This window comes from Sapajus apella, unplaced genomic scaffold, assembly GCF_009761245.1.
Source record: "Sapajus apella isolate SASKATOON/1434 unplaced genomic scaffold, GSC_monkey_1.0 scaffold43, whole genome shotgun sequence".
Classification (NCBI taxonomy): Eukaryota; Metazoa; Chordata; class Mammalia; order Primates; family Cebidae; genus Sapajus; species Sapajus apella.
The window spans coordinates 299394-318010 of NW_022436983.1; the positions used below are offsets into that span (position 1 = coordinate 299394).

Below are 18617 nucleotides of genomic sequence, written 5' to 3' on the forward strand. Positions count from 1 at the left end.
CCTAGGACTCAGATTTCCCACACACGCGTGACCCCCATTCCACAGTTAACCAGGAGAATTCAGGGTGCACATGCTTCCCAAATTCTGAAGCTGAATGCAGATCGTAGCTGCCCACACTTGGTGGAGACTCCAGTAACTATCTGTCGAGGTCATTTGGAATGCAGCCCCTGCAGAGCTTGCTGCAAGCTAAAGAATCTGAGATCTGCATTTCACAAAGCATCCCCCGTCCGTTTCCCACAGCCGCCATGAACCGCGTGGGTCGCAGTCAAATGTGTTTGCTGGGGCTCATGTCCCCACCATTAGAACAGGAAAGTGAACACTAAGGAAAAGCCAGCTTGCACGCCACCAGCCCCTCTGGGTCTCTCGGAATGACGGGGATGGCACACGTCCAGACGTGCGTGCTTCCAGACAGCAAGGCAGTGTCTCAGAAATGAGAGCAGTGGCATTTGCTGAGAGAGCTCTGGGCTTCTGCACGAGAAGCAGTTTTCGCGTTTGCCCTACTTACTATTGGAAAGGTTGCGTTTAAAAATTGATCAGCGAGTGGATGTGAGACATTGTTAGCTGTGATTGCTCAGTTTTCCAAGGGAAAGCTTTGCTTCCAGCAAAATTTCAATGCATATAGTTTGTGTTTGGGTCATTTTTATTTTTAAGATAGTAGCTGACCAGGTGTGGTTGCTCACGCCTGTAATCCCAGCACTTTGGGAGGCCGAGGCAGGTGGATCACCTGAGGTCAGCAGTTCAAGACCAGCCTGGCCAACATGGTGAAACCCCATCTCTACTAAAAATACAAAAATTAGTCAGGCATGGTGGCAGGCACCTGTAATCTCAGCTCCTCAGGAGACTGAGGCAGGAGAATTGCTTGAATCCAGGAGGCAGAGGGTGCAGTGAGCCAAGATCACATCACTGCATTCCAGCCTGGGCGACTAAGACTCTGTCTCAAAAAAAAGAAAAAAAAAAAGACAGTATCTGATTATAGAATGATTTGCCCCTTGCTTTGAAGTTGCTGGATAGGCTCCATCACAGGGTGAGGTCTGGAGTTATTAAGGCAAAAGGAATCACCTTACCTTACCCATCAGATTGGTCTAGTCAGAGCCTGGGGGCCTTATGGTTCTCTGTGAATCGGCTTTACCTGACAGCCTCATTTCCCTTTCCGTGTGGTTTCTAAGGCAAGATGGAAGAATTCTGTAGAAGGGCGTAACTTCATTTCCAAATAGTATTAGCCGGGTGCCTGTGATGTCCTCGTGGGAGAGATATAAACAAGCAGACTAGACCCACCCAGCGAGGTGACATGTTCACCAGCAAACCGGCCACACCCTCGGAGCACTGATGAATGGCCCAGGGACAGCCCCACTGGTGCAGGCCTCTGTGGTGTCCCCACCAGGAACAGTAATGGACATGTGTGAAGATATTGGAGATCGTTTCTAGATGACACCAAGCTGGAAGGACAGAGAATTAAATAGATGATGGAGTCGGCATTCTGAATGGTTGTGGCAGGTGAAAATGGCTAAGCAAAGGAGCAAGACACATTTTTGTATTAATCCTACAGTTAGTGTCAAAAAAGAAATCAATATGTCCAGAACGGGGGGCCCACCTGGCTGCAGTTCAGAAGAAAAGGGTCTGGATTTGTGCACTTCAGGTGGACTGTCCTGGACTGCTTCTCTTTTTGAGATGGAGTTTCGTTCTTGTTGCCCAGGCTGGAGTGCCGTGGCACCATCTTGGCTCACCCCAATCTCAGCCTCCCGAGTTCAAGGGATTCTCCTGCCTCAGCCTCCCGAGTAGCTGGGATTACAGGCATGCACCACCATGCCCAGCTAATTTTTTTGTATTTTTAGTAGATACGGGGTTTCTCCATGTGGGTCAGGCTGGTCTCGAACTCCTGACCTCAGGTGATCTGCCTGCCTTGGCCTCCCAAAGTGCTGGGATTACAGGCGTGAGCCACCAAGCTGGCCTACTCTTTTTGTTTTTCAGTTTTTTTATTACCTATGTGAACATTAAGTTTACCATTTTAACCATTTTTAAGCATACAGTTCAGTGGCATTAACTACATTCACATTACTGTGCCACCCTCACCAATATCTATTTCCAAAATATTTCATCAGCCCAATCAGGAGCTCTGTACCTTAAACAATAACTCCCCATCCCCTGGTCACCTCTAATCTACTTCCTGTCTCAATGAATTCTGCAGCCAATTTGTATAAGTAAAGTTTTATTGGGACATAGTCACACCCATCATTTACACATTGTGGCTGCTTTCACTACACAAGGGCAGAGCTAAGTAATTGCAACAGAAACTCTGGCCCACAATGCCTGAAGCATTTACTGTGTGGCCCTTTACAGAAAACATTTGATGTCCCCTGTTCTATGGGCCGCAGCAGCTGTGCCCTGCAGTGTCTGCAGGGCTGTCGTTCGAACAGCAGCTCAGCCCAGTTCTATACCACACCAGGGACAAATGAAAGTTTGCCCAGGAGTGGAACAAACCACCTGATGGGGCAGGAATGACAGCCACCCTCACGTGGCACAGGACAGAGCCCACAGTTTGTAGGACACCATCACATTCTCAGCCGGCACTGCTCACAGGAGCCCATGAAGGGACCAGACCACGCTAGGAATTCTAAGATGACGAGGCGCCTGTCGGAGCCTCCACGGTGGCTTCAGGTCTCCAAACCTCCCATTGATAGGTGGCCTTTCTGTGGCCTCACACTCCCCATTAGAAGCAAGTGTTCAAGACAAGCCGGACAATAAAAATGGAACAGAAGGAGTGGCTGAGAACCGTACACTTACCATCTCAGCTAATCCTCCATTGGCCCAGGGGGGCAGGTGCTATTCCCAGTTCAAGGAAGCTGAGCCTCAGGCCATAAACAGGTGCAGCAGTCTCACCTGGCCACTGGCCACTAGGGTCCCACCTGGTGCTCTTTGCCTCAAAGCTCGTGGCCAGCGCTCAGCTCTGGGGTAACTGTACTGGGATAGGGGTGGATTTCTTGTCCCCCAGATGGGGGGACAGGGAGGTGGCCTGTATGTCTCCGAGCTTCCTTCTGACTTCAGTGTCTGGGACCCAGATACTGGAAGGAACCGAAAAGTCACAAAATAAAGGCTCCGTAAAATGAACCAGGATGCGGCCACAGCGCGCAGGTCTTTAAAGGACATCATGGGAAAGGCCCATGAGAGCAAATGGAAAAGCGGTGTAGACAGCAGTCTATGGAGGAGAGCCACAGTTTTCTAGGGAGGGGGAGGAAAAACCCGGAGGAGAAGTTACAGCAAAATCAGAGCCGTAAAAAAAAATAAATAAAATAGTAAGAAAGCACAGCCCCCACAGTGCCACCGGGTCCTTCCCTGTCTTTCTTGCCTCTGGTCCTCCCAATCCCAGGTGCCAACCTGGATGCAGCTGGAATTGTACTGTGGCTTTGTTTTTCTGAGGGACAGGTGAGGTGAGGGTTGGCGTCTGCTGTGCCAGCCCCTGCTGATCCCGCTGCCTGCGCGCCCTTGGGGGTCTGTGGTGACCACAGGTTTCTGTGTTTGGCCAGGCTTTCTTCCCTGGAGGGAGCCAGGTGTGCTCAGGTCCCCCGTGCTCCCTTTGTTCTTCCTCTGTGAACAGGAGGGGCAGCCTCCCGGTGGGCAGAGCAGAGCCAGGAGAAGCCAGGGCCACCCGCCCCCCCAAGCAGCCCCAGGAACTAGGACCCCCGAAGCACTCAGCTCAGGCTTGCAGAGCCCCTGCCTAGCACCATATCCCTGTCCGCTTCCAGCCTCTTTCCCGTCACTCTTTCTAGAGAGGGCAACAGGGTAAAGAAGCAGGACACGGTCTCCAGTGGTCGAGCGTGCTGTGGAGAGGGCATGAGCTGCCCGTGGCTGCTATAACAAATAGCCACCAATGTGCAGCTGAAAACAGCAGCAACGTATTCGCTCACGGCTCCGGGGGCTGGAGATCCAAACTCGGTAACCCTGAGCCTAAGTCCAGAAGTCAGCCGGGCTGGGCTCCCTTCTCCAGGCCAGGACCCTTCCCAGCGTCTTCAGCATCCGGCGCTGCTGGCCTTCTGTGGCTTGTGGCCGCATCCCCAGGCTCTGCCCCTGTGGGCGCTTTCCCTCCTCCTCTTCTGTCTGTGTCAAGTCTCCGTCTCCCTTGTCCTCATAAGGTCACCTTTGATGGCATTGAGGGCCCACTTAGCTAAGCCAGGACATTCTCCCCATCCCTGGGTCCTCACGTTAATCCCATCTGCAAACTCCCTTTTTCTACCTAAGGTCACATTCACAGGCTCAAGGGACCTGATACCTTTGGGGAACCTTTTTTTTTTTTTTTTTTTTTTTGAGATGGAGTCTTGCTCTGTCGCCCAGGCTGGAGAGCAGTGGCCCAATCTCAGCTCACCACAACCTCTGCCTCCTCAGCTCAAATGACTCTCTTGAGTAGCTGGGATTACAGGCACACACCACCATGCCCAGCTAACTTTTGTATTTTTAGTAGAGGTAGGGTTTTACCATGCTGGTCAGGCTGGACTCAAACTCCTGACCTCGTGATCCACCCACCTCGGGCCTCCCAAAGTGCTGGGATTACAGGCGTGAACCACCACGCCCAGCCTGGAGAACCATTATTTCATTGCCTGCAGAGAAGAAAGTAGAAAAAGAAGGGCGGGGGGTGGGGTCCTGATGACAGGGCAGTCAGGAAGCAGAAGCGAGTAAGGAAGCCACGTGGTGGTCCAGAGAAAGAGGCTTCCGGGAGCCAAGAGGACAAGAAGGGCAAAGCCCTAAGGTCAAGTGTTGAGGCAAAGGGGGTGCAGGGATAGAGCCGGGGTCAGGGCGCGGGGATAGAGCTGGGATCAGGGCGCGGGGACAGGGCCGGGGTCAGGGCGTGGGGACAGGGCCAGGGTCAGGGTGCAGATCTGGGGGGGACTTTGGCTTTGGCCCTCTGTGAGATGGAAGCCACTGGAGGGCTTTTGCAAGGAGGAAATCTGACCTGATTAAAAGGTCTCCCAAGGCCTGCCCTGGCTGCTGCCCTGGGAATAGCCAGTCATGGGGGTGTCTCAAAGTTCAGTGTGTGCACGACCTGATGTACTTAGAAGGCACATCCTGATATGGCAGGGCTGTCGTGGAGCCTGGATGCTGCATTGCTGATCTGATGCTGATGCTGGTCCGCAGACCGTGCTTTGCCTGGGGAAGGTACAGGGAGAGAGGATGGAAGCAGAGAGCCAGGAGGCTATTGTGAGAAACCACCCAAGACCCGCTGGAGGCTCAGGGCAGGGTGGGCACAGCAGAGGCAGAGAGGGGTCAGATTCTGGACTAATTTGCAAGGGAAGCCACAGCATTGGCTGAATGTCACGCTCCAGTGATGGGAGGATGAGTCAAGGAGGGCTCCCGGGGTTTGACCTGAGCACGGGTGAGCGATACCTCGGGGAAGCTGATGCTGCCACAGGCTGCCCTCCCTGGCCCACAACAGCCCCAGGGCCTGCAGCACTGCTCCCCCACCCACTCTCCCCTTGCCTATCTGACACACTCCTAAATAGCCTTCAAAACCCAGTCATTGTTGGGTGCGGTGGCTCATGTCTGTAATCCCAGCATTTTGAGAGGCTGCGGCACTGCTGATCACTTGTGGTCAGGAGTTCAAGACCAGCCTACCCAACATGGTGAAACTCCATTTTAGCCTCTACTAAAAATGCAAAAATTAGCCGGGCTAGGTGGCACACGCCTATAGTCCCAGCTACTCCGGAGGCTGAGGCAGGAGAATCATTTGAACCCAGGAGGCAAAAGTTGCAGTAAGCCAAGATCATGCCACTGCACTCCAGCCTGGAGACAGTGTGAGACTCCGTCTCCAAAAAAAACCAGTCTTGGACAGTTCTTGACACGTGCTACCCCCCAGATGAAAGTTGAGCCTTGAGGACATTAGGCTCATTGAAACAAGCCACAAAAAGGACACACCATGTGATTGCATTTGTGTAAAGTACCTAGAGTAGTTCAATTCACAAATTCCCGAGAATGCTGCGGGCTGGGGGCTGCGGGCTGGGGGCTGGGGCTGGGGGCTGAGGCTGGGGGTTGGGGGCTGGGGGCTGGGGGCGGGGGCTGGGGCGGGGGGCTGGGGCGGGGGGCTGGGGTGGGGAAGGGGAGTGATTGTTCAAGGGGTACGGAGTTTCCAGTTAGGAGCCTGACAGGGAGCTGGGCGGTGGCGATGGTTACACAACTATGTGAATGTACTTCAGGCCACTGAGCTACACTTGAAAAAGGCTAAAATAGTAAATTTTTTCATTATGTATATTTTACAACTTAAAAAAAAATCTCTTTGATAAATGCAGTAATGTTTTAACTCAACAAAAAGAAAGGGGTCTTCACGAGCAGGTGTGGATTGGTTTCTAGGATGTATTCTGAGTGAAAAAAATCAAAGTGCAGAAGCATATGGGTAGCATGCCACCCTCATGGAAGAAAGATGGGGGGATAAGAAAACCCACGTCTGAAATACAAAAACAAAAAATGGAACCCTGAGTCCCCTCCTCTGAGAAGCCCTGCCAGGAGTGTGAGTGCCCTAACCATGGACGTAGCCCCGTCAGCCCAGCCTGGCGCACCCTGCCCTCCTGGGCCCTCTAGGGCCTGGTCATGGGAGGCATCTGGGAAGAGTCAGGAGGAAGGTGAGGAAGAGGTGAGCAGGTGAACCAGCTGCCCGTCTGGAGCCTTGTACTGGGAAGGAAAGTGCTAGAGGAGGAGAAGTTTCCTGGGCGCTCCCTCAGTGGGCGCATTGGGGAGGAGGAGGCCGGGGGGCAGCAGTGGGTCCCTCCGATCCTTGGCAGCCGCAGCATGGGTGCACTTGGTACCTCAGGGCAGTGGAGCTGCAGTGGGAAGAAAGCACAGAGCCAAGCGAGTGGATCCTGAAAACCAAGTTCCTGCTGAAATCACAGCACTAACTAACCAGGGCTCAGCTTCAGCTGCACTGCATTTCAGTGTCTGAAACGTTTGGGGCTGAGTGCCAACGTTGCCAGGCTGTCGGCCAGATTTTCCATGCCCCCCCCATCCACAAATATGCTGCCCTTCTGGCTTCTCTTGGAAAGTCGGCAGATCTGTAGCAGCAGGCCCGCCTGCCCATGGGCAGCAGTTGGCATGGGCCTTCTCCCGTGGGTGCCCCCCAATGGTGGGTGCCCCCCAATGGTGGGTGCCCCGTGATCCCCCCAGGACATTGTCCTCACTCTCCACGCCTCCTGCCCACGGGGGCTTCGGATCTCAGAAAGGAGAGACGCAGGCCGGTGAAGCCACCCCGGCTGGATTTCTGTCCTGCAGCTTTCGAGGGTTATTAAGAATTACTTAGCCCACCCTGGGCTTGCTGCCAGAGAGGCCCAGTGCTCTGAGCTGTGCTCGGGTAAGTGTGACACTCAGAGGGAGGCGGCCCTGTCTGAGGGTCAGCAGTCCAGGGACGCCTTTCTCTCCGGCCTCTCAGAGGGAGCTGTCACTTGCAGAGGGGCTCCCCTGGCTCCGTGAGTCCCACCCCACGACCAGTTCTTTGCTCACGGAGCACAATCGTGTCCTGACAGAAACCCACGGAGCAGAGTCTGAGGAACGGTGTGTTCAGCTTGGCAGTCATCATCGATCTTGCCTTCAAGGTGGCCGCCATCACAGCCATGTCGCTTGGGGTCAGGAGCACATGGCATTGGAGAAACATAGGCCAAGAGGCCAGCATGGATGTCAACCCGCCATGCACCAGCTGTGGGGCATCAGTTTCTCCATCCACAAAAATAACAATTCAGTCCTCATGAGCAGGTGCTGGGAAAGACTCAATGAGCTACAGCTGAATACACAGCACTGGCTTTGAGGACACAGACTCACCCCAGCAATGTCTACACAGCCCCTGCTGGGGAGCGCTTAGTTTCCTAGGACTGCCAGACCTGGGGGCCTGAAACAACACACGTGAGGCCGGAGGTCTGATACCGAGGTGTCGGCAGGGCCACGTTCCCTGCAAAGGCTCCGGGGAAGGGGCCGCCCATGCCTCTTCCAGCTCCTGGGGGTTGCCGACAGTTCTTGGCTTGTAGACGAGTCACTCTGGTCCCTGCCTTCCTAGCCTCATGGACTTCCATGTCTGCATCTTCTCCTCTCATAAATCACCAGTCACATGGGGTTTCGGCCCACCCCAACCCAGTACCACCTGACTTCACTAATTACATTCTCGAAGGCCCTATTCCCAAATGAGGTCACCTCTAAGCTTCTGGGTGGACATGAATTTTGTAGGGATACTGTTCAACCCAGTGCAGATGCTAAGCCCTATGATGATCCCGACTGATAGGATCCCTGCTCTCAAGAAATTCACAGTCCTCAGCAGTGTCTATTCCTTCTGCCCTCTTTATTCTCGATGGGTTTGTTACTGAGAGCTGCCTCCATCCCTGTCCTGTGGAGGAGAGGGCAAGGAGAGGGCCCACAGGGAACCTGTCAGACTTGGGGGGGCAGGGGCTGGACACAGGGAGGCCTCCCAGGCCGAGGGGGTGGTGCTCCAGAGCCTCTGGGCCCCATCCCAGCTGGCAGGACAGGGCCAGTTCTCTCGTTTCAGATGGCAGAGCAGCTCATGACCTTGGCCTACGATAATGGCATCAACCTGTTCGATACGGCAGAAGTCTACGCAGCCGGCAAGTACGTGTCCTTTCACATGGGAGAAAGTGGCGCAGACGGCCCAGGCAGAGCAGGGGCTGCAGGGACCCCTGCCGCCCGCATTCCCAGGGGTGCTCACAAACGCACTTGCGCTCTGCCTTCTTTTTTAAACTCTGAGTGGCTTTAGGAGGTATTATTTTCATGGGGCTGGAATTGCAGAATGCTTGGACACTGGTCACTTGCTAAACTCCCCATGGAGTCACCAAGGGGACCACAGTCCCTCTGGTGCCAAGATGCTGTGCTGGGTGAGAGGCGCGATGAAGCTGTTGTCCTGGGCGCTCTTGACATGCCTGACATTTTGACATTTCATGTCTCACTTATGCAATGAGGGCTGCAGGGCCTCTCGGAGCTGGGGAGGGCAGGCTGCAGCCGAGTGCTGTGAAGAGCACTTCGCATCTTGGCAGTGAACTTTCCTGCTCAATTATGTAAAAGCTCAGCCCTCTTCAGCCAGGCTGTTGGCTTCAGTTTTAAAGACTGGCCGTAATCAAATCATCCACTCGCCTGCATCAGGTTTCCAGAAGTCAGCTTTTGTTTGTGAAATCATTTGTTGGCCCTCTGTTCATCCTCCTTCTGCCCCCTCCTGCCTGGGGCCAGCCAAGTTGCTGTCGGCCGGGTGGGCGGCAGGACTGGGCTGCTGGGCACGGTAGCTGCAGGGCGCGAAGCTGCTTCATGGGCCCTGGGTGGTTACCGGCAACTGTGGCGGGGCCCAGAGCACCCAGCAGGAGGGAACCCAACCGGGCCCTGCTCAAGTACCCACCCAGAGCCTGGGAAATGCACAGCCCTGGGAGCCGCCGCTGGGACCCTCAAACCGTCTCCAGCCCCCATCAGCGGCCCTTTTGGCCCTCCTGATGGCACAGCCCCCCCCACCCCCTCCACACTGGCAGCAGCTTCCCATCAAAGTGAACCGCTTTCCAGACAGATGAGCCAGCAGAGGGGTGTCGGGTCAAAAAGCCCAGTGCAGATGCCAAGCCGAGAGGCACCGCCCGACCCAATCCCCACCTCTTTGCTGCCTGCTTTGGCTTGGGTTTCGCTGCCCAGAAGAACGTGTGGGAGGCAGCTCCATGCAGCCCCCGTGGATGGGGCCAGGCACACCCCATGTCACAGCAGCCACACTCTGTCTTCTTTCACTCGCAGTTTCCATGTTCCGATGTTTAACCGGACACCCAGAGCTGGTGAGCTGGGCAAGCTCACTGGGTCTCCAGCAGCCTCAGGCCCCTCAGAAGCAGCTTGCCAGAAAGCCTGGGAGTCAGGGAGCAGCTTCCCCTCAGGTCACCATTACTGTGGGATCTGCCCCCTGCTCCTGGGCTGGCCACTGTGGTCCCTCTGTTCAGCTCAGAGCTGAGCCTCCAGTGGACGCCCATCAGTGCCCTACAGGGGAGCTGGGCACTGCATGCCAGGCATAGCCAGGGAGAAACTTCTCTGGGCGGTTTGGGAGAGGGCGAGAGGCAGCTTGCAGGGGGCCAAGCCTGTGTCTTCCTGAGGCCCCCTGCCTCTCCTGCTGACACTCATTTGCACGCTTCTCAGAGAGCTGCAGGATTTCTGTGTCCCCCAAACAGATGTGAGTCCTACCAGATTCACAGCCAGAGCCACACGCCACAGGCTTAGGTAACGCCCTGTCTGCCGCTCCTCTGCCCCTGGGACCACTGCTAGCTTTTCTCTCTTCCAAGGACTGAGTGAAGTTTCAGTGCATCTTGACCATAAATGAGTAGCATTCAGAGCGCGTGCTAAACAGCTTGCAGATCACAGCCCATTCTTTCGGAGTGGATGACTCAGGCGCTTTTATAAGTGGAATGTAGCACAGGGTATGGATCATTCTCCGTCTGTTGTTTTTACTCGGAAACATTTTGCTACAAGCAGAAAGTTCTTCAAAGTTAATCCAGTGCTGCTGTGCCAAGCGAGGCTGGAAGGCCGCCCATGCCCCCAGCTGACCTGAGTTTGGTTCAGGACCCAGAGTGATGCCAAACAAGACAGAGAGTAGTCGGCCTAGCATCTGACTCTGCTGTTCAAATGCAGGAAATGAGAGGGACACGTGCACCCACACACGTGCACACACCTGTGCACATGTATGCACACATGTACACACACACACATATGCAAGCAGGCACATCTGCTGGAAATCTAGCCCTTGGCCCTGAGTACATGTTGATTGTCTCTCAAAACAGAGGATGCACTTGATGAATAATTTACCTTTAAAAACAGATACTTGGCCAGACACCGTGGCTCACACCTGTAATCCCAGCACTTTGGGAGGCAGAGGTGGGCGGATCACTCGAGGTCAGGAGGTCAAGACCAGCCTGGCCAACATGGTAAAACCCCAACTCTACTAAAAATACAAAAAATAGCTGGGCGTGATGGCGGGCGCCTGTAGTTCCAGCTACTCAGAAGGCTGAGGCGGGCGAATTGCTTAAACCCAGGAGGTGGAGGTTGCAGAGAGCCGAGATAGCGCCACTGCACTCCAGCCTGGGTGACACAGCGAGACTTCATCTCAAAAAAAAAAAAAAATGCTTGTCTGGAAATTTTGCCCACCTAATGTTGCCAGGCATTTTCCCTGGTGAATTTTCAGCCAACTAGGAAATGGGACGCTGGCCTTGCCAGGCATGACAGCAGCACCTTCCTTCTCTGTGAGAGCTGGGGCTGCCCCTGCCTAGATGAGCGCCTGCCGGGGCGCATGCCCACAGCCCTCTTAGCGGGGCAGTAACACTGCCGCTCCCGCCCCTCGGGCCAGCCCTCTCTCTGGAATGAGCTACTTAGCCAAGGCAGGTGTTAACAGCCTGACTCTGTGGCCCCAGTGACACTTCCACAGAGGGGACCAAGCGGCCGGTGGTCACAGTGGGCCTGGGTTTGATTGACTGATTTTTCTGTTTGGCTGTGATGCCATCTCAGTGTTTTTGTTTGTTTTTTGCAGGGCTGAAGTGGTGCTGGGAAACATCATTAAGAAGAAAGGATGGAGGTAATGACTCCACTCTCTGCGGTCTGTCCCGGTTGGGTGCGTAGCAAACTGTCCCAGGTCCGCCTCATCGGCCCGTGGTGCAGGCATCGTAAGGCCTCCAGGTCCCCACGTTTTTCTTGATGGGAAGTGGAGAGGAAAATTAAGTTTTCCAAGAGGAGAAGGTGACTCTGCTTGAGAAGGAAGCTGAGGGGAGGCGGGATAACCTCTCCACCCCCACCTTAGCCTCCACCCCCTCCTCAGCCTCCACCCCCACCTTAGCCTCCACCCCACCTTAGCCTCCACCCCACCTTAGTCTCCACCCCCACCTTAGCCTCCACCCCCTCCTTAGTCTCCACCCCACCTTAGCCTCCACCCCCACCTTAGCCTCCACCCCCACCTTAGCCTCCACCCCCACCTTAGTCTCCACCCACACCTTAGTCTCCACCCCACCTTAGCCTCCACCCCACCTTAGCCTCCACCCCACCTTAGCCTCCACCCCCTCCTCAGCCTCCACCCCACCTTAGCTTCCACCCCCTCCTCAGCCTCTACCCCACCTTAGCCTCCACCCCACCTTAGTCTCCACCCCACCTTAGCCTCCACCCCCTCCTCCGCCTCCACCCCACCTTAGTCTCCACCCCCACCTTAGCCTCCATCTCCAAGTCATCCAGAGACCCTGAACACCAAGGTGCCCGCTTGCAAAGAGGTGGGCCAAAAAGAGCTTGGAGTGAGAACTCCCTGACGGGCCTGGGTACAGCAGAGGGGTGCTGCTACAGAAGATGGGGTGCAAAGCCCTTCCACCTCTTCAGGTGGAGCACTGAGGGTCAGGGGAGCCAGCTTGCCAGAGAGGGGATGGCTCAGAGAGCCCGTAGACGGGGGCTGGATCCCACCCTGCACCCTGTCCACAGGACCTTAGCAAGAGCCTCCCCCTCTCCGGAGCTCACTGCTCGCCTCTGTAAGGGAGTGTGTGTCAGACCTCCCTGGCGGGCTATCCTGAGGGTCAGTGGCCCCAAGTCTGAAAATCACTCATCCAGTTTAGGGCTGGACATGCCACACTCGCCTGGGAAGTGGCAGCCCTCCAGCAAGGACCTTGGGAGTGGTCCCCGGGTGTGATGGAGCCCAAAGGTCACAGATTGGGGGCCATCCACCCTGGTCTCCCAGGAGCCTTTGGACCTTTCTTAGGCCAAGGTCATCACCCTCCCTGGGACCAACCGGGATCAGCACTTCCTACATTTTGGGGGCTCCCCAGACCCCTGGACACAGCTTTATCTGAAGGGGCTGACAAGCCCCAGTACCCTGTTTCTTAATAAATGTTTCTTTATTTTCAGAAACATCAGAAGCAATTACAAAGTTGGTCCTCCCTCCTTCCTCCCCTCTGAGGGCCATTTGCTGGGCAGCTCCCATCCCCTCCCCCATGGATTCCTGACACCCCTTCTTGTCCCATCAAATTTGTTTCTTGGCAACTCACAAATTCCTCCTCACCCCTTAGTGAAAGGAAATTGCACGTATTACAAATACCTGACCGTGTCTTTAGTGAATGCACATGGAGGTAGTATGTGGTGGTTCCTCTGCCTGGAGGTGACGCTGCCCCAGCCAGAGCTTGGTGGCTGATGCTTCGGGGGCAAAGGAGGCCTCCTGCCCCGGCCTCGTGAGCTGCTTCCCCGACCAGCCAGGACCCGGGTGGGAAAGAAGCTCAGCCATGGGGCACCAGGAGGTCATTGTCACCCCCGGATGAGGGGTATCCCCTCCTCTGGGAGGGGTCAAAGTCAAATGTGGCCAGGAGGGGCCATCATTATCCCCCATCCCACCAGGACAAAGCCGCTGGTATGAGCGTTGCCTTGTGTGAACTCAGAGCAGAAGAACAAATTCCTTTCCTTCACTCTGCTCAAGCCCAAATCCTCAGAGTTCTCTGCCTCAGCTACTCAAACCCAGAACCCCATTAGTCTGGCCACACTTGGGCCCCCTGTGCCAGCTTCCCTGCCTGCCTCCCGCCTGAATCTTGCCATCCTCAACTCCTGCCAGAGCCCCCCAAGCCCACCCCTGCCCCCTGGCCTACACCCGGCCTCCTCCGGCCTTGACTCTTGCCACTTCCTCTACGTGGACCAAATCCATGCGCCCCAGGATTCCCTGAGCCAGGCCCCCTCCTACATCCTGGGCAGAAGGCATCTGCTCCAGGATCCTGTCACACTGGGCACCCCACTGTCCAACTCCCCCTGCCTGACACACAGTTACAGCCTCAGCGGCTGCCTCCTGGTTCAATGAGGAACCCACGTACCCCGGCTTGGCATGTGGTACACATCAAAAGATGGGGAAGTGCCCGTTTTATGCCCCAGGCTCCCAGGCTTTCAGGACCTCTGTGTGAGAGATGAGGATTTTGGGGATGAAGGAGGACCCCCAGGGACCGGGCCCCATCACATTCCTTCCTTCTCTTCTGTTCCGCAGGCGGTCCAGCCTCGTCATCACCACCAAGATCTTCTGGGGCGGAAAGTAGGTGCAACAGCGGGCGAAGCTTCCAGCCCGGGCCCAGCAGCCACGGCCCGACGCTCCCCAGAGAACCCTAACCTAGAAGGCTCCTGGGTGGGGGGAGGACAGTCCTCCTTGGGAAGGGGGAGTGGTCGGGGTCCACCCTGGACAGGCCCTGGCCCAGTGCTGTTTCCTGTCCCCAGCGGGGGCACAGCTGGCATTGGTGCAGCCACCAGCTATGCCCGGAGCCTGTCCCTGTTAAGGGACATCAAATCAAAAAAAAATGCTGTGGCTGAGTTTGCCTTTTACAAAAACCTTGCTTAACTTTTCTTTTTACTTACATGGATTCTTTTTTTCCTGGTCACTTCAGTAACATCATAAAAATTATGGAAAACAGAAAATTTGTGAACTGCCCAAACCACTCCAAATCCCATGCGCCACCTGTCAGCCCTGCAGGGCTCCAGGTGTCCGCTCCATAGTTTCTGGGGGCTGGACACACGGGCTCATAGGAATTACAACTACAATTCATTTATTCTTTTTTTTTTTTTTTTTTTTTGAGACAGGGTCTCACTTTGTCGCCCAGGTTGAAGCACAGTGGCGTGATCGTGGCTCACTGTAGCTTCAAACTCCTGGGCTCAAGCGATCCTCCCACCTCAGCCTCCTGAGTAGCTGGGACTACAGGCATGTGCCACCATGCCTGACTAATTTGTCCTTTTTCTTTCTCTCTTTTTCTTTCTTTGTTTCTCTGTTTCTTTTTTTGACAAGATCTCACTTTGTCATTCAGTCGGGGGTACAGTGGTATAGCCCCGGCTCACTGCAGCCTCGACCTCCTGGGTTCTCAACCCTCCTGCCTCAAGCAGCTGGTTCAACAGGCACATGCCACCATGCCCAGCTAATTTTTTTGTTTTGTGTGTATTTTGTAGAGATGGGTTTCATCATGTTGTCCAGGCTGCTCTCAAACTCCTGAGCTCAAGTAATCTGCCCGCCTCAACCTCCCAAAGCACTAGGATTACAGGTGTGAGCCACCACATCTGGCCTTAATTTGTCCTTTTTTAAGATAAGGGGTCTCACTATGTTGCCCAGGCTGGTCTTGAACTTCTGGGCTCAAATGATCCTCCTGCCTTAGACTCCCAAAGCGCTGGGATTATAGGCACGAGCCACTGTATCCAGCCTGATTCATTCCTAATTTTCTAAAAAAATTAAGTCCAAATCAAACAGACAGGTTAAGTTGGAAAACAAAAGCTCCCTCATCCCCTGCGGCTGCCCACCTCCCCTCTAAGCCCTGTGATCAGGCTTCCCCCGGGCCTCTGGGGATTCAGCCCTGTAGCCTGGGGTACCTACCTCCGATATGAAATCCGACTGCACACGGCGTTTGCTGACCGAGTTTTAGCACCTAACACCACATCATAAATGTTTTCTGGGAGGGGTCAAGGCACCAAAACCACTGGCAACATCACACGCGGTCGGCCTGTTTTTCAGGGCGGAGACGGAGCGGGGCCTGTCCAGGAAGCACATAATTGAAGGTGAGGATGTGCTTGGGCACCTCAGGGCCCACACCTGTGGGATCATCAGCAGAGGCCAACGTGAAGACAGCACAGTGCCCGACCCCTCAGTTACCCGACCGAGCGCCCAATCCTGAGGCACCCAGTGCTCTGGCCTGACCCTCTGCTTCCACCCCAGGCAGCACAGGGGGACCCTGTCGGGAACGAGGGCAGCTGGTGGCTGAGCACAGACCAGCCTGGGTTTCAGTCCAGGTTCGGCCCGCACTGGCTGAGTGGGTCTTCAGCAAGGGGCACCCTGCCCCCGCCTCTCCCACAGTACTGTGCAGTGGGGACAGTAAGAGCACACCCCAGCGAGGGTGGCTGGGATGCCCACAGTGCCCAGGAAAAGGTGCACGCCACACAGCCCCGACTCAGCACCCCCGGGCACGGGAGCGAGGCGGCGGGCATCCGGCTCTTGCTGCATTTTTATTATCTGCATGCCTTTGCTCTCTGTGTGCATTTTCTTCAAGGTAATAGACCACTCCATTGATAATCACCTACGGGGCTTGCCACCCGCTCCCATCCTCCCCATCCCCAACCCAGAATTTCACTCTGCCAACTGTGTGTCCTAAGCTGCTCTAAGCACTCACGGGCGGCTTGGGCGTTTTAGACACCATTGCCATTGTTTTTGTTTTTGAAACGGAGTTGCACTCTCGTCGCCCAGACTGGAGTACAGTGGCACAATCTCGGCTCACCGCAACCTCCGCCTCCCGAGTTCAAGCGATTCTCCTGCCTCAGCCTACTGAGTAGCTGGGATTACAGGTGCCCGCCATCACGTCTGGCAAATTCTTTTTTTTTTTTTTTTTTTTTTTGTATTTTTAGTAGAGACAGCATTTTACCATGTTGGCCAGGCTGGTCTCGAACCCCTGACCTCAAGTGATCCGCCCACCTCTGCCTCCCAGAATGCTGGGATTACAGGCAAGAGCCCCCGTGCCTGGCCATAGACACTATTGCCTTTGGTGGGAGGGGCAGCAGGTGTAGCCTTCCTCCCTCCACATGTGCTAGATGACGTGCTCTCCCTGTTGTAACACAGTGGCCTCAGAGGAGGGCGTGCTGTCTAGGGGGAGGAGGGGCTCCCCTCACTTAGTCGAGGACGTGTGGCCTGTGGCCCCCGACATCCTCCTGAAGGCGAGACCCTCCCACCCCACTCTCCACCTATGCTGAGGCATTTCACCACCTCCAGAAGCTTCCGGAGCTTCCAGATGCCAGGGGCCTCTTCTCCATCTCTTTTTCCCTGAGCTGGGCATGGAATGGAGCGGCCCGGGTGTCTGTGGAGGTGCAGCCACAGTGGTGATGCCCCTGCCCGGTCCTCCCCCAGGTCTGAAAGCTTCTCTGGAGCGGCTGCAGCTGGAGTATGTGGACGTGGTATTTGCCAACCGCCCGGACCCCAACACCCCGATGGAAGGTAGGTGGTCTGCGGTGGCGCTGCAGGTGAGGCCTGGGCGGCATCCAAAGGGTCTGAACCTGCGGTTGTGGAGGCGGCCAGCATGGGCCCTGCTGGGCATCTGGGTGAGCCATGAGAGGAGGCTGGGTCCGGGTGGGGGTCGAGGGGCCAGGCTTCCCCACAGTGGGAGTGAGCTCAGCCTCTGGCTGCCAACCACCTCCAGCCCGAGTCCCTGTCCTTGCTTTGTACCCCAGCGGATCCCCACCACCCTGCCCCACCCTCCCAGTCAAAGCCGCACTGGAACTGTCCCCTCCCCCTGCAGCTGCTGTTTTGCAGCTAAGTGAAGTCACTCGTGGGGACTCCAACTGCGGTATTCTCTCCATTCATGATCCGTGGAGAGGCTTGGGGGTCTTTTTTTGCTCTGGGGGATAAATAGAGGGAAAAAAAATTCCGCGCTTTTCATGGTTTTGGTTACTTTGGCGGTTTGACCTCCGCCCCTCCGCTCCCCCATCCTCCTGCTACAGGTGTCCTCCTGCTACAGGTGTCCTTCTGTGTCTGCTTTGCTGCTTCAGGGACCTGAAAATTAAGTTGTCTTCCAGTTATTGTTTTCACATGCTCATGTGAGCGCGCACGTGCGAGTGTGGATATATTTTTTCCTTTTTAACTAAACTCGTGCTCCGCGCGGGGCTTTGTGCTTCCCTCTGCGCCTTTGTCGTGCCCCGCCTCTCAGTGCTCCCAGCTATCAACTCTGGTCTCTTTAAATCTTTCTTTTATCACCAGGGGACCCATTTAGTTCCTCCAAGTCAAGGACATTCATCATAGAAGGTACACAGTGCCCCCGGCCTGACTATTGACTTCTGAGCTGCATTTTATGAGACAGTATTTTTAAGTACATGATTCTTTCACCCCATGACAAACTTCTCCATAAAATGCATAAAACGGGGAAAGAGCACCCTGTGAGAACACCTTGCAAGTGAAGGAAAGCAAAGTGGTGTTGGAGCCCCCAGCCCCCAACCCCCGTCATCTCATTCCTCCTCCTCTCCGCTCCTGCGCATGTCCCCACCCCTGGGCTTGACTGCTGTGCTCCGTGGCGGCCGGGGGTCCTCCTGATCGGAGGATGCTGCGATCCCCACCTGGAGCCTTGACCCTGGATGGTGCCATGGGAAGGGTTGGGGAAGACCAGGTTTCCACAAGGCGCAAACCTGTCAGGGACCCCAGAACATGTAGCCCTCACTGAGTCTTAGCTCCTCCACGGTTTGCATTCACTAAGCTCCTGTCTCTTCTGGAGGCAAAGAACACCTGGCTTGGCAGGCTGCCCCATCCACAGCACGCTGCTCCTCGGACAGCATGCTGGCTGTGTGTTCCCTCGGTGGGCAGGGCCCCTGCCTCTCACCAGGTGGCCAAATCTCTCCATCAACATGAAGTCGTTTTCCTCCTGGAAGAATAACCAGGGACTTCTGAAACCAGGGAGCAGCCTTGGGCCACACGTGGCCTCTCTGCCCTTTCCACAGCTAAGGGCCCAAGGACCCCACCCCACGGGCGGGCGTTGGTCTCCTGGGCCTGGGCCCCTGTCTGCCAACTGGCACTGCCACCTGACCCCCCATGTATTATTTGTGACATGGCAGGAGATACCATGGGTTTTGGCAGCAGCTAGAAAGATTCAGTCCTCCTACTTCTGTTCAGCAGCTTTAAATATTGAGGT

At 55.4% G+C, this 18617-nt stretch overlaps 1 protein-coding gene across 12 annotated transcripts in view; it reads left to right on the forward strand.

The window, feature by feature from the left end:
* KCNAB2 (potassium voltage-gated channel subfamily A regulatory beta subunit 2) overlaps window positions 1-18617 on the forward strand; it is a 105740-nt gene that overhangs the window by 78242 nt on the left and 8881 nt on the right. For 6 of the 12 annotated variants that reach the window (XM_032301077.1, XM_032301081.1, XM_032301080.1 and 3 more), the window contains 6 exons: window positions 8504-8583; window positions 11507-11551; window positions 13970-14014; window positions 15470-15513; window positions 16850-16936; window positions 17696-17740. In XM_032301077.1, coding sequence (XP_032156968.1) covers window positions 8504-8583; window positions 11507-11551; window positions 13970-14014; window positions 15470-15513; window positions 16850-16936; window positions 17696-17740 — 346 coding nt within the window. The remainder of the gene's footprint in view (window positions 1-8503; window positions 8584-11506; window positions 11552-13969; window positions 14015-15469; window positions 15514-16849; window positions 16937-17695; window positions 17741-18617) is intronic. The other 6 variants (XM_032301083.1, XM_032301085.1, XM_032301084.1 and 3 more) reach the window with 1 other exon arrangement.